The sequence below is a fragment of the Coregonus clupeaformis genome, chromosome 34 (assembly GCF_020615455.1).
Source record: "Coregonus clupeaformis isolate EN_2021a chromosome 34, ASM2061545v1, whole genome shotgun sequence".
NCBI classification, from domain to species: Eukaryota; Metazoa; Chordata; class Actinopteri; order Salmoniformes; family Salmonidae; genus Coregonus; species Coregonus clupeaformis.
In genome coordinates, this window is record NC_059225.1 from 1,219,399 (window position 1) to 1,233,541 (window position 14,143).

The following is a 14,143-nucleotide window of genomic DNA, read 5'->3' on the forward strand; positions in this document are numbered from 1 at the left end:
GTTTGTGTGTGTGTGTGTGTGTGAATGACTGTTTGTGTACGACAGAGAAAGAAAGTGAGGAAGTGTTTAAGCCTCTTTATCCAGATATGCCTCGGAGAAGAGAGAGTGATCGAGCGAGAGAGAGAGAGAGAGAGAGAGAGAGAGAGAGAGAGAGAGAGAGAGAGAGAGAGAGAGAGAGAGAGAGAGAGAGAGAGAGAGAGAGAGAGAGAGAGAGAGAGAGAGAGAGAGAGAGAGAGAGAGAGAGAGAGAGAGATCAGGGGTGAGGAGGAAGATGGAGGGAGGGATGTATGAGCGTTCTAAGTAATGTTTATAATCCTTCTATTCTGTTGATGATGATGGCATGACTTTGTTTATGTAGCAGCAGGACAGTTGTTGATCCCAGCTGATGTTGTCAGGCCTGTTTTGATGTTTGTGTGTGTGTGTGTGTGTGTGTGTGTGTGTGTGTGTGTGTGTGTGTGCAAGCAAGTGTGAAAGAGCATGTGTGTTATTGTCAAATCAAATCAAAGTACAATGACATGCTTACTTGCCAGCTCTCCTCTCAGTACAGCAACTAAAACAAAATATAAAAAAAGTATTAAATAAAAAATCTAGTAAGAAAGATAATACAAGCATCCAGTAAAAAAGAAGAGACAAATAAATAAATATAAGTAATTATAGTAGTTATTTACACATGTGCGGTAGAAGTGGTGTGTGCGTGTGTGTGTGTGAAAATGTGTGTTAAAACTGTAATGACTGAGTAAATGTGGTCAGTCATTGTGTTCCTCCAGTCTTTAGACTCTATGGAAATGTTAAGAGCTGATCTGGGTTCAGCATGAGGCCCATCAGTGTGTGAATAAATGGCACAATGCAGTGTTGGCATGATAAAAACATAATGGATGACCATTAGAGAGTAGAATAGAGAGATGGATTACTAAGTGCTACAATCAGCCTGTCCTCTTCAACCACCAGACACTGGCTGTCACCTAGTCACCATGCACGTATTATCCCAGACCATTTCTTCTATTCTAACTGACAACACTGTCTCTCTTAATGGGTCTGTTGACTCTTAGTGTGTCTCACTCAGACTGACTTCAACAGCGATGAAAAGGAGCAATTCATTTGAGGAAACTACAGCTGATGTGTACAGCCATAAGACTACTAACACACCTTCGCATGATGAGAAGTATTTTATTGTATTATTATCAACCACTTACACACTCATGTGCACCGGCACACACACACACACACACACACACACACACACACACACACACACACACACACACACACAGCCATACGTGACAGAGACCAGTCAGTGGAGACACAGCCATAGAGCCTTAGGCAGGAAATCAGATTATAATTACTCATACCAGCTGACATGTTGTTCAGCTTCATTTAGTTATCATTAGACAGACGACTGGAGGACCCCCGGCTTGTTATTTTTAGAGCATCACTGCGTCCACATCCAAAATAGCACCCTATTCCCTACATAGTGCACTACTTTTTACCAGGGCCCATAGGGCTCAGATCAAAAGTAGTGCACTACAGTATGTAGGGAATAGGGTGCTATTTGGGATGCAATCTGTGTCTGATGAACAGCCCAGTCTCTGATGTGTCAATGTATGTTTTTCCATGTTTATTTCATCTCCCCAGGAGTCATATAAAGGATGAGGTTATAAATTATGTTATAGATTCACCAAGACATGAGATGAGCATGCAATATATCATCAACATCACTCACTAGACCAATACATGTGATCCATATATGAAGGGTTTGATTCCAAAACATAATAAACACACATTTTTCACATTTAAATTTTTTCATCTGAAATGAATGTTCATGGGTCCCTTTTTATGTGCATGAATTATGGCTGTTTTCATGCTTTTCAAACCTTTACTTTAGATGTGCTTTAGAATGTGTTTTTTTGCAAAACATCCAACGCACTTCTTTCTTACTAAAACACGCTACTTCCAGTGTCATGTGTTTAGAGTTTCAAGAGAGTTGGGACATTGAGGTTTCTGCATTATGATGCATTTACACAACACTACAACCACAGTTAGAACAATGAGACAGATATACATCACCGGATGTATAAATGTGAAGTATCTGGTTGGGGTTTCCACTCACTACCAAATATGGTGGTGAGAGGAAGCCCAGTGGCCGGCAGTGGCAGTGGGAGAAGATGGAGCGAGATGGATTTTGGCCGACATTCTGCTAATTTTCTCGTCAATGAAACATTTGATCTCAATATAATTTCCATACAGTTTCCAAAACTAAAATCTGCTACGAACAGAGTGGACTAAGTTTTGTAGACTTTACCCTTTACAAAAGTTTCTAAAAGTTGCGTTGTTTAGAGGGAGTGCAAGGGCGAATTGAGTTATTCCACACGTGCCACAGAGTAGGCGTTCCCTAACGGAAATATGCAAATACATACTAGAACGCGCCAATAGGCTCTCGCTAGCTCGTGCTTGGCTCTGCCCACCTCCTTGTGTGTTCTGCCCACTATGATTCATTTGCCCCCATTGTGTTGGATATAAAAATCTTTGCTACAACATTCTATGGCAGCCATGTTAGCTCCCGTTAACAGAAAGAGCATTATGATGCATTTAGCCTACATGACACTTAAAAATGTGAGTTGCTTAAATGTCCAAAAAGAAAACACACATTGTATACACTGTTCTGGATACAACCTCTGGATAGGCTATATGCACAATATAGTTGAAACAAATTGATTATTTTAATATTTATTTAGATATTGATACTTTATTACACATAACTGTTTAAAACCCAATCTGGATACTTTTTCTATTGGAGCTCTGTTATTTTTACCCCCTTTTTCGATCTTGACTCATCGCTGCAACTCCCCAACGGGCTCGGGAGGCGAAGGTCGAGTCATGCGTCCTCCGAAACATGACCTGCCAAACCGCGCTTCTTAACACCCACCTGCTTAACCAGTGTCGGAGGAAACACCGTTCACCTGAGGACCGAGGTCAGCCTGCAGGCGCCCGGCCCACCACAAGGAGTTACAAGAGCGCGATGAGCCAAGTAAAGCCCCCCCGGCCAAACCCTCCCCTAACCCAATTGTGCAACGTCCTATGGGACTCCCGAACACGGCCGGTTGTGATACAGCCCGGGATCGAACCAGGGTCTGTAGTGACGCCTCTAGCACTGCGATGCAGTACCTTAGACCGCTGCACAACTTGGGAGCCCCATCATCTTTGTCTTTTCACTAGCACATGTCATGGTAAGATGAAAAAAATAATAGCTCTATCTGTTTCACAAGATGTATTTTTAATTAACGTTAATTTGCAAGCATTTCTAAAAATGGATATATCACATTTTGGAATGTGTGTGTGTGTGTGTGTGTGTGTGTGTATGTGTGTGTGTGTAATAAGGTCAGTGTGTTGACAGTGTCACCTGGAGCGTCTGAACCCAGCGAGGCCGGAACGAGACGCCTCGTCGATCAGTGGCGTCACAATCTTCTCTGTCATGTCTGAGAGGACTGTGAACGTGGGCTCCACGATGAAATCAATAAAGCCTGAGGGAATGAGAGACATATAGAACCACTGAGATCTATCTATGTATCTATCTATATACACTACCGTTCAAAAGTTTGGGGTCACTTAGAAATGTCCTTGTATTCGAAAGAAAAGCAATTTTTTTGTCCATTAAAATAACATCAAATTGATCAGAAGTACAGTGTAGACATTGTTAATGTTGTAAATGGCTATTGTAGCTGGAAATGGTTGATTTCTTATGGAAAATCTACAAAGGCGTACAGAGGCCCATTATCAGCAACCATCAGTCCTGTGTTCCAATGGATGTTGTGCTTGCTAATCCAAGTTTATCATTTTAAAAGGATAATTGATCATTAGAAATCCCTTTTGCAATTATGTTAGCACAGCTGAAAACTGTTGTGCTGATTAAAGAAGCAATAAAACTGGCCTTCTTGAGATAGTTGAGTATCTGGAGCATCAGCAATTGTGCGTTCGATTACAGGCTCAAATGGCCAGAAACAAATAACTTTTTCTGAAACTCGTCAGTCTATTCTTGTTCTGAGAAATGAAGGCTATTCCTGTCTCAACACCAGTCTCAACGTCAACAGTGAAGAGGCAACTCTGGGATGCTGACCTTCTAGGCAGAGCTGCAAAGAAAAAGCCATATCTCAGACTGGCCAATAAAAATAAAAGATTAAGATGGGCAGTCTGAGAAGTGGCTTTTCTTTGCAACTCTGCCTAGAAGGTCAGCATCCCGGAGTCGCCTTTTCACTGTTGACGTTGAAACTGGTGTTTTGCGGGTACTATTTAATGAAGCTGCCAGTTGAGGACCTGTGGGCGCTTGTTTCTCAAACTAGACTCAAAATGTATTTGTCCTCTAGCTCAGTTGTGCACCGGGGCACTCCTCTAGTTCAGTTGTGCTCCCACTCCTCTTTCTATTCTGGTTAGAGCCAGTTTGCGCTGTTCTGTGAAGGGAGTAGTACACATGCTTGTACGAGATCTTCAGTTTCTTGGCAATTTCTCACATGGAATAGCCTTCATTTCTCAGAACAAGAATAGACTGACGAGTTTCAGAATAAAGTTATTTGTTTCTGGCCATTTTGAGCCTGTAATCGAACTCACAATTGCTGATGCTCCAGATACTCAACTAGTCTCAAGAAGGCCAGTTTTATTGCTTCTTTAATCAGCACAGCAGTTTTCAGCTGTGCTAACATAATTGCAAAAGGGTTTTCTAATGATCAATTTGCCTTTTAAAATAATAAACTTGGATTAGCAAACACAACGTGCCATTGGAAGACAGGACTGATGGTTGCTGATAATGGGCCTCTGTACGCCTATGTAGATATTCCATAAAAAATCTGCCGTTTCCGGCTACAATAGCCATTTACAACATTAACAATGTCTACAATGTGTTTCTGATCAATTTGATGTTATTTTAATGAACAAAAAATTGCTTTTCTTTCGAAAACAAGGACATTTCTAAGTGACCCCAAACTTTTGAACGGTAGTGTATATATCTATCGATATATCTATCTATCTATCTATCTACTGATTTATCTCTCTATATAGAACTGTGTATACAACAATGTTACACTGACTCACCGATTTGAGACTGGGCCACCATGGTTGACTTGCGGTCACACAGAGGAGAGAAGGGCAGGCCCAGCTCTGCTTCTTTATCCCCCTGAGAACACGACATGACCACTGTGAACACTGCTTCTGAGTCTTTATGCATGGAAGAATGCAGTCTCTGACAGTGTAAGTGCACTTCATATCAAAGAGATGGGGTAGAGGTAGGCTTTCCAAAATTCCAGTAACTTTCCCAAAATGACCAGGTTTTCCAGAAATCCCAGTTGGAACATTCCCGGAATCAGAACGGAATAAGCAGTAAATCCGTAATTCCCTTACCAGGATTTCTTGAAAAATTTGGAATTTTGAGGAACTTTGCAACCCTCAGTAGGGGTATTTATTACTGTCCCCAGCAGAGAGAAAAAAACAACAACTGTCATTTGAATGTTAAACAGCCTCTATCCTAGATAATTACACCCCACTTTGTTCTCTCCACTCTACTTCTATCTCCCAGTACTGTTGAACAACATCAAAGGAGCCAATTTAAGACAAATAAATCTATGTATGGTAAAAAATGATTGGTATGTCCTGGTCATTCATTGTACTTGACATTTCTATTAATATGATTAGTGGAGCAGCACCTGGGAATGAACTGATTACATTTCACCATGAGTCCGTTCCAAATGGCACCCTCCTATTCCCTATGTAATGCCCTACTTTTGACCAGAGGCCTATGGGACGCAGAATTTGTTCAAGTTCTAGAAAGAGTCCACACACTACTGGCTAATTTCATTTTCACAGAACAGAGTGAGGCGTTAATTAGCCTGTAATGGTAATGGGGAGGATATCCTACTTTAAAATCACACCTAATAGAAAATCGGGTTGACTCCGGGTAGAAAATTCACTGGGGTGTCTCTTCATGCACTTGTTAATATCCAATGCAATTTTATAATTCATTCCATTTTATAAATACTTTTAGAATTTTCAAGAACAGCTATATTACTCATTGTCACTTTATATTCATAATGATCACAGATGTAATTTATGCAATTCATAAAGAGTAATGTCCTCCTTTTGTTTAAAGAAATTGGATGTCCTTGTGAAATACCTTGTGAAATTACCATCCAATATCTCTTATAAATAATGACTCTAAAACCTGATTTTTCAGGTTTCGCTATTTTGAGATCTGCTTCTTGTCTGTGAGAGTGCGAGAGGAGTGGTAGTCTAGTATCAGATTCATGGGATTAGTGTTGAGCAAGGAAGGAATGAAAACGAGACCAGATTAGGATTAAAATATTGGGATTATCACACTGTTTTATTTGGGAAGGTAGTAGGATTAGGAAGATGCCAGCACTACGTATCTGACTTGGCAGACTGGACTTTGTCCCACACCTATCTGACCAGGGTCCTCTGTAGCTCAGCTGGTAGAGCACAGCGCTTGTAACGCCAGGGTAGTGGGTTCGATCCCCGGGACCACCCATACACAAAAATGTATGCACGCATGACTGTAAATCGCTTTGGATAAAAGCGTCTGCTAAATGGCATATTATTATATTCATGAAGCCTCTCAGAGTAGGAGTGCTGATCTTGGATCAGGTCCCCCTGATCTAGATCAGCACTCCTACTGGTGGTCCAGTGATGTTTAGGTGTTAGGGGTCAGGGTTTAGGGGTTAAGGGTCAGGGGTTAAAGGTCTGGGGTAAGGGGTTAGTATAGACTGACCTGTCTGAAGAACTCTTCCAGGAGTGATGTGGTCCACCTGTGGTGCAGATCCCAGTTCTTGGCCGGGTGGCTGATATCAGCTGTGTGCAGGATCAGTGATAAGGCCTTGGGCTTGAGAATCCTTCAGAGTAAAACAGTATAGAGCAGAGAAGATTGAAAATAATATATCATAAATGCAAGGAACAAGAGTCCAGAGAGACTATAACAGAACTCAGGAGTCTAAGAAAACAACATACACGTCTCAGCAATATTGGGCTGTTGGATATTTGATCAGAGAGACAGCAGCTTGGGGTTATTGTATTTTTGGTATCAATTAGTGCATTTATGGTAGGGCAGGCTATGGTTTAGGACAAATGTGTGGGGAGTAATGAGTGTTGGGGCCAATCTGAACTGGCACTATGGTCTACTACAATGAACAGGGTGCTATTTTAGATATATTTGTCTAGGTAATTATAGAGTTAAATAAGAGTCACTCACGCCTCTGGCTGTTGGAGGAAGTTCTTCATGGCCTTGATCTGTTGGAAGTGACAGGACATGTCTGTGGCCAGTACCATCTCTACCACCAGGGCCCGTAGCTCTCTACGAGAGGGGGAGACATACAGACATGTTAGAGAGAGGATCAGACAGACAGATGGACAGACATGATAGAGGTAGATTAAAGAGAGTTCAGACAGACAGGTTAGAGAGAGGAGTGGAAAGACAGACAGGTTAGAGGTAGGTTAGAGATAGGAGCAGACAGACAGACAGACAGATAGACAGACGGACAGAGAGGTTAGAGGTACAGTAGGTTAGAAAGAGGAGCAGACAGACAGACAGGTTAGAGGTAGGTTAGAGAGAGGAACAGGCCATGTCTGTGGCCAACACCATCTCAACCACCCAGGCACGTGCACAGATAGTGCTCTACCTGTGCAGAGCACCTGCCCCTTTGCACTTCCAGTCTCCAAAGTGCCCTTTTGTATGTTGGTATACTTTACCCCAAAACAGTTTTGTCGTTGTTTTTCTGATCTGAACCCACTGCCTGCAAGTCGTCGTTAAATTGGCCGCCCGTGGTCACCGGTCGAGTTGAGTGTATAGCTAGCTACACTCTTAGAAAAAAAGGTGCTATGTAGAACCTAAAAGGGTTCTTCGGCAGTCCTCATAGGATAACCCTTTGAAGAACCCTTTTTGGATCCAGGTAGAACCCTTTTGGTTCCAGGTAGAACCTTTTTGAGTTCCATGTAGAACCCTTTACACAGATGTTTCTACATGGAACCCAAAAGAGTTCTACCTGGAACCAAAAAGGGTTATACCTGGAACCAAAAAGGGTTATACCTGGAACCAAAAAGGGTTCACCTATCGGGAGAACCTTTTTTTCTAAGAATGTACCTAGCTAGTTTAAATATCAGTACCACTGCCACAGCAGCATAATTGAGCAGTTTAACAATGTGAGTGACCTGCTAACTTGCTGCTTTACATAATCAAATCCAGTCTGGTTGGCTGATAAGTCTACGTGCAGCAGAGACACAGAGAGAGAGGAGAGGCTGCATCACCGACCCTCAGACTCAACTCTATCCCTTCAGCCGGGAATTGCACATGTGTCAGGGAAGGAGCAACACAGGTAGCCTATAGCTAGCTAGCCACCATATAACGTTAGCCTACTAAAATAACCACACAAGCCACTTGCCAGTCAGCCATATACCATGAATATGAAATAGTGTATGTTCATCGTCATCATAATGTTTATGCCGATACATTATTTGCATATAAAATACATATTTTAATTATGTTAAGCAAAGCAATGCGTGTAGCTAATAGATCTGTGCTATATGACTATAGAGTTATTATGAAATATGAAATTACTTTTAAATGACATAATTATTAAATTAAACTATGAAGTTATAAGATTAGGGATATTAGATTATGAAGTCATTATTTATGAGCATTGGTGATAAATCACAATCTGTAAAAAAAAAAAAGTAATCTAGCTAGCTAGCCATTTTGTTGTAGCATATGGTAGCCTAATTAGTCTGCTTGCTAAGAACGTTATCAGTCATCATCAGTGATCACCATGCTCTCTTTACTGGCTTATTTAGGGAATGGTAGGCTATAGTAAAGCAATATATGGTCTAGTAATGGTTGGCTACAGTATTTCTCACAATATTCTATTCATTTGCTCTCATTACTGTCTTATTTAGGGATAGTGTAGAGCAGCAGCTGTGTTCCTGAAGTCACCTTCAACCTCCCTGCTCCTCAAAACTTATTCCACTGGATCAAAGCTTCAGCCAGTATAGGATACATGATAGAGGCAACAAATGGTGTTGGGTTGGAAATAGTAATGGTAGGCTACAGTATTTCTTATAATCTTCTATTTTGACTGGAATTGTGTTGGTTATTGTTAATAAGTGCAGCCTTTATTGCAGTTGAAAATCGTTTTGCCAAATACTTTACTCATCAGATTGTGCTGCTTTACCCTCTTCTCAATGACACACATGAAGCATGTTAACCAAATCTTAGCAAATGATACAACAATAGCATCTATCTTGTCTATTGCTTTTATGTAATGAAATAATCAAACTAATAATTGCTCAACAAGTCTCTGACTGCGGTTGTGGGAATTGTTTTACAGGGGTGCCCTTTTTTTGTTTGAGTACATGCCCCCCAAAAGGTCTGTGCACGGCCCTGCTACCACCAGGGTCCCGAACTCTCTGAGTCTCGCCTACCTCCAGTCGTCTTTGGACAGGTTGAGGAGGATGTTCATCTCATCATCGTCCTGTAGGAGGCGGTAGGCAGCACTCACATGGTGGTTCTCCAGAACTGCACGGTCATTATACAAGATGGCCGTGCCTGACCTGAGACAACACAGTTAGGAGAGGGTAAACCATAGAAATAGAATGATGGAACATTGTTTGATTTGAATGGGAATGTCTGTTTTAGTAATTATATTTCGATGGGGTAAATATAAAGCCCCTGCTCTAATCCAATACATGGTTTATTATCATCACATTTGAGTTGATCTATATGGTACTTCATGTAGTTTAGATACACTGTAGCTTATATTGACCTGTTTTGCAATAAAACTCATACCTAAAGAAATGTCAGAGAGTTTTGTTATTAATTAGAACTTGTTGTGCATTGAGGATTAGGCTCAACAATGGCCGCCGTCACGAGGCAGAGGTGGAATTAGAATAGAACTCCCATTCACGGTTTTTAATCATCCCCTCTCTAAATGCATAACAATGAGTTCCCATCCCTGTTTCGTTGCCCCTGGCCTATGAATTATCCCCTTGCTGAGTGCTATTTTCTGCTTGTGTTACGGCTGTCATAGAATATTACCTGGTCTGGATATGGAAGTTGTTAGTGGTCCCTGTGTGTTCGTAATCATGGACAGCAGCAGCAAAGATCATGGCAAAGATCTCCAGCTCAGTCAGCCAGTTCTAGAGACGAGAGAGAGAGAGAGAGAGAGAGAGAGAGAGAGAGAGAGAGAGAGAGAGAGAGAGAGGGAGAGAGAGAGAGAGAGAGAGAGAGAGAGAGAGAGAGAGAGAGAGAGAGAGAGAGAGAGAGAGAGAGAGAGAGAGAGAGAGAGAGAGAGAGAGAGAGAGAGAGAGAGAGGGGGAGGGGAGAGAGAGAGAGGATACGATTTGGAGAAGGAGGAACACAAGAGGTGATAAAGGCAATTTAGAGGAGAACAAACAACTAGAGCAAAACATTTTTAGGGGCTGATGCTGATGCATTGTAAGGTAAGCATAAGTGACATGTTCACATTGCCTGCTTGCCCACACACCTTAGAAGAACAAATCTATGTAAGCTTCACAATCTTCCCCCAGTCAATACATAAAACTAGATACGATAGGATACTTCGGGATTTTGGCAATTAGGCCCATTATCTACTTCCCCAGAGTCAGATGAACTTGTGGATACCATTTTTATGTCTCTGTGTATAGTATGAAGGAAGTTATAGGTAATTTCGCGAGCCAATGCTAACTAGCTTTAGCGCAATGACTGAAAGTCTGTGGGTGTTTACTAGCATGCTGGCAGATACCCATAGATATCCAGTCATTGTGCTAACGCTAGTTAACATTGGCTTGCAAAACTACCTCTAACATCCTTCATAATGGACAAAGAGGTATAACATTTGGAGCCACTAGTTCATCTGACTTTGGGGAAGTAGATAAAGGGCATCATGGCCAAAATCCCGAAGTATCCCTTTAATTGAATATTAAATATGTTTGCATAGAGAGACATCAGAGGAGGCTGGTGGGAGGAGATATAGGAGGGCAGGCTCATTGTAATTGCTGGAATGGTATAAATGGAACGGTATCAAACACATCAAACACATGGAAACCACATTTGACTCCGTTCCATTAACTCCATTCCTGCTGTTACAATGAGCCCATCCTCCTATAGATCCTCCCACCAGCCTCCTCTGAGAGACATTATATGATATCTAATGTCATAAATTAAATTGAGTACTTATTAAAGTTCCCTTCCCACAAAGCAACATTTTCTGCTAGCCTGTCCTGGTTCTGTAATACAAGAAGAATATTAGATTTGTTTCTCTCCCTGACTGTTTCCATTACTCCATTACAGAAGTAACAGTAGCAGTAATGTTGTTATATTTCTGTGATAAAAAAAAAACTAAAAAGTTTAGGGATGAGCTGGAGAAATGTAGTCACTCTCAAATTCATGAGGAAGATCTCAATTGCAAACTCCTTGCTTCCTCTCTCCTCGTCTCCTTCTCAAAACCCATTAGACAAGAAAGCCAGAGGTCCCTCCTCTCTGACCTTCTCCTCCAATGGGTTTTGAGAAGGAGAGGAGGAGAGAGGACGCAAGGAGTATGCAATAGAGATTTTCCCATAGACAGAGCTATGGATGCAAGGGCTGACCATTCAAGATATCCAAATGATAGTTTTAACACTAGAACCGCTAAAAGAGTCATTTTGACTGCTCATTAATGAATGTATTTATCATGCCCCCCTCCATCCTTGACTTTTCCTAAATAAGTCTGTATAACACACTTCCCTTGTTAGAATCGTAATATCACAAACAGAACTGAAGTTATAACGAGTTTTAGGAGGGCATGTCATTATGTGAATGGTTTTCCCCTTTGCCCCTCCTTCTCCAGACAGTAGGGCCTGCTCCGCTCATTCTCCCGACATTGGAAGGTGCAGTGGCCAGTTCATAATTACCCCGACAATTGCCTCGAAACTGAACCTAAACTATACCGAAACGATTTTCACACATATAACAACAGATTAAATAAATTAAGTAAAGTATGATGGGGAGAAAGAGGGAGAATGGGTGAGTTGATGAGTAAGGGGAAGCGGAGAATGCATAATTATGTAATCACCAATTGTGAATGAAGAAAAGGGCGGGCCATTCTATTGTATTGGTATATTCTAATTATAATCTAAAAATGGTATGTACCTATATCAGTCCACCAAATCCAAGCAGTCTTATCAGTCTACTCTGGCTTACTTGTAGTACACAGTGAGAGCGTGCGTAATTTACAATGGCAAGAAGACCAAGATGAATGGATGCACATGCTGCGTTAGCGCTGCTACAATATCGGAATGAAAACGACTCAGATGGTGGGGAATAAATTAATCGTGACATCTCTGATGATTATTCTTCTGATTCTGAGCCTCAGCCTGAACCTACACCTCCGAGGCCTAAGCGCAAAAAAAGACAGAACTGTACGCCCGCGCCACCACCAAATGAAACCGTGAGACAGGAAGGAAGGGATGACACAGTTTCGGAAAAGATCCACATCGGGCAGCAGGTGAGCGAGTGTTGGAGAATGCGATGGTGAGGCTTGTGGAACCTTACGTTGGCAAGGGGAGAAATGTCACATTGGACAATTTCGTCACTTCACTGTCATTGGTGAACAAGTTGCTTGCAAATAAAAACAAGCCTAGTCGGCACAATGAACAAAGCGAGACGGGAGATCCCTCTGCGCAAAATAAGTCACCCGCACAGCGGTTGTACTCCACAACAGTGGTGAAGAATGACAAGACAACACTAACACTATACCAATGCAATGCAAGAAAGGACGTTCCTGTCATGAGCACCATGCATCCGACAGTTGCCATCGACAGGGACACAATAAAGAGAAAAACGGATACTATTATGCACTACAATATTACATAATACGCATCGCCATAGGCCTATGTACTGTAGATAAACTTATGCAATGCATTATGCTCCTCTGTATAACACATGTTGTTTTTCCTACGGGAAAATTGTCATAATGTTTTCTACTCTATTCTGTTCCAGAAATTGGTGTGGATTTTTTGGATCAGATGGCACGCTGGCGTGTTGCGGTGTTCTATAACATGCTTGACTTAGCTGCTATCAACGCACATGTATTGTTCAAGCAATGCATGAACAACACCATGCCCAGGAAAGATTTAATCATGAGTCTAGCATACGGGCTACATGAGCGATATATGAGTGCCAAGGCAGGAGCAAAGATTCCACGCGAGCCATTGCGCAAGGAAAATTGCGCACAGCTCCCAGGCATCATAGTGCCAGGTGCCCAGATGCACAAAGAACAGAAACCAAAACACTTGTGTCACATGCAAGAGACGTGTTTGTTTGAAGTGTGTCAAGAAAGTGGCGAAGATTTGTGTTGACTGTTAGGACAAGGGATAACCGCTAAATGAAATCCAACTGATGCCATTGCGTGAAAACACAGACCATTTAACCACAAGCTGTCAATAATTTAAAATGTTTATATTCATTATAATGCCTTTATTGCTTTTGTGCTGATTTTCACTATTTATCAAGCACACTTGACGCTAATGATGTTTAGGCTACTGTTTTCATAATCGACCGCGCATTTTGCATGAGTATTTTGTTAAAAAAAAAAGTTTAACATCTATAAAAAGAAGCTCTTACCATGTTCCAACACATATGGTTTATGTTTCATAATTGTAATAAATGCTCTTCACAAATACAATTTATAGTACAGTATTATTTTTTTGTTGTATAGAGTGACATAGACTAATTAAAATGCTATTTTGTTATTTGAAATAAAACTTTAAAAAATTGCATTCTAATGTTACCTAACACCTTCATGAACACAACCAAATGATTATTTTAGGGATAGCATATATGAAATATATTAATGACACTGTTAGAATGTTGCAGTCAGAATGACTGCTCCTTAGCTTGAAGGGGGGCCCCTCTGAGACCCAGCAGTTCTAGTGTTAACCATGCTTTGAGGCTATATAGTGTTTGTTTACATTTACTTTGTGATAAACATTGGAGTAAAACAAACTTATATTTTGGGTTCTGATGGAGTACATTTATAAGTTATAATCTTCAATAATCAATGGGTACATATTAAAAGTAAATAAAAAATATGTAGCAACTGCTGATTGCCCCTTTATCCTTTTT

General features: G+C 41.2%; 1 protein-coding gene across 6 annotated transcripts in view; it reads right to left on the minus strand.

The window, feature by feature from the left end:
* pde1ca (phosphodiesterase 1C, calmodulin-dependent a) overlaps positions 1 to 14,143 on the minus strand; it is a 98,777-nt gene that overhangs the window by 13,603 nt on the left and 71,031 nt on the right. For 5 of the 6 annotated variants that reach the window (XM_041861905.2, XM_041861907.2, XM_041861904.2 and 2 more), the window contains exons 8-14: positions 10,079 to 10,179; positions 9,466 to 9,594; positions 7,244 to 7,345; positions 6,767 to 6,887; positions 5,080 to 5,161; positions 3,398 to 3,518; positions 524 to 550 (exon numbers count right to left, since the gene is read on the minus strand). In XM_041861905.2, the coding sequence (XP_041717839.1) occupies positions 524 to 550; positions 3,398 to 3,518; positions 5,080 to 5,161; positions 6,767 to 6,887; positions 7,244 to 7,345; positions 9,466 to 9,594; positions 10,079 to 10,179 (683 nt within the window). The remainder of the gene's footprint in view (positions 1 to 523; positions 551 to 3,397; positions 3,519 to 5,079; positions 5,162 to 6,766; positions 6,888 to 7,243; positions 7,346 to 9,465; positions 9,595 to 10,078; positions 10,180 to 14,143) is intronic. The other variant, XM_041861906.2, reaches the window with a different exon arrangement.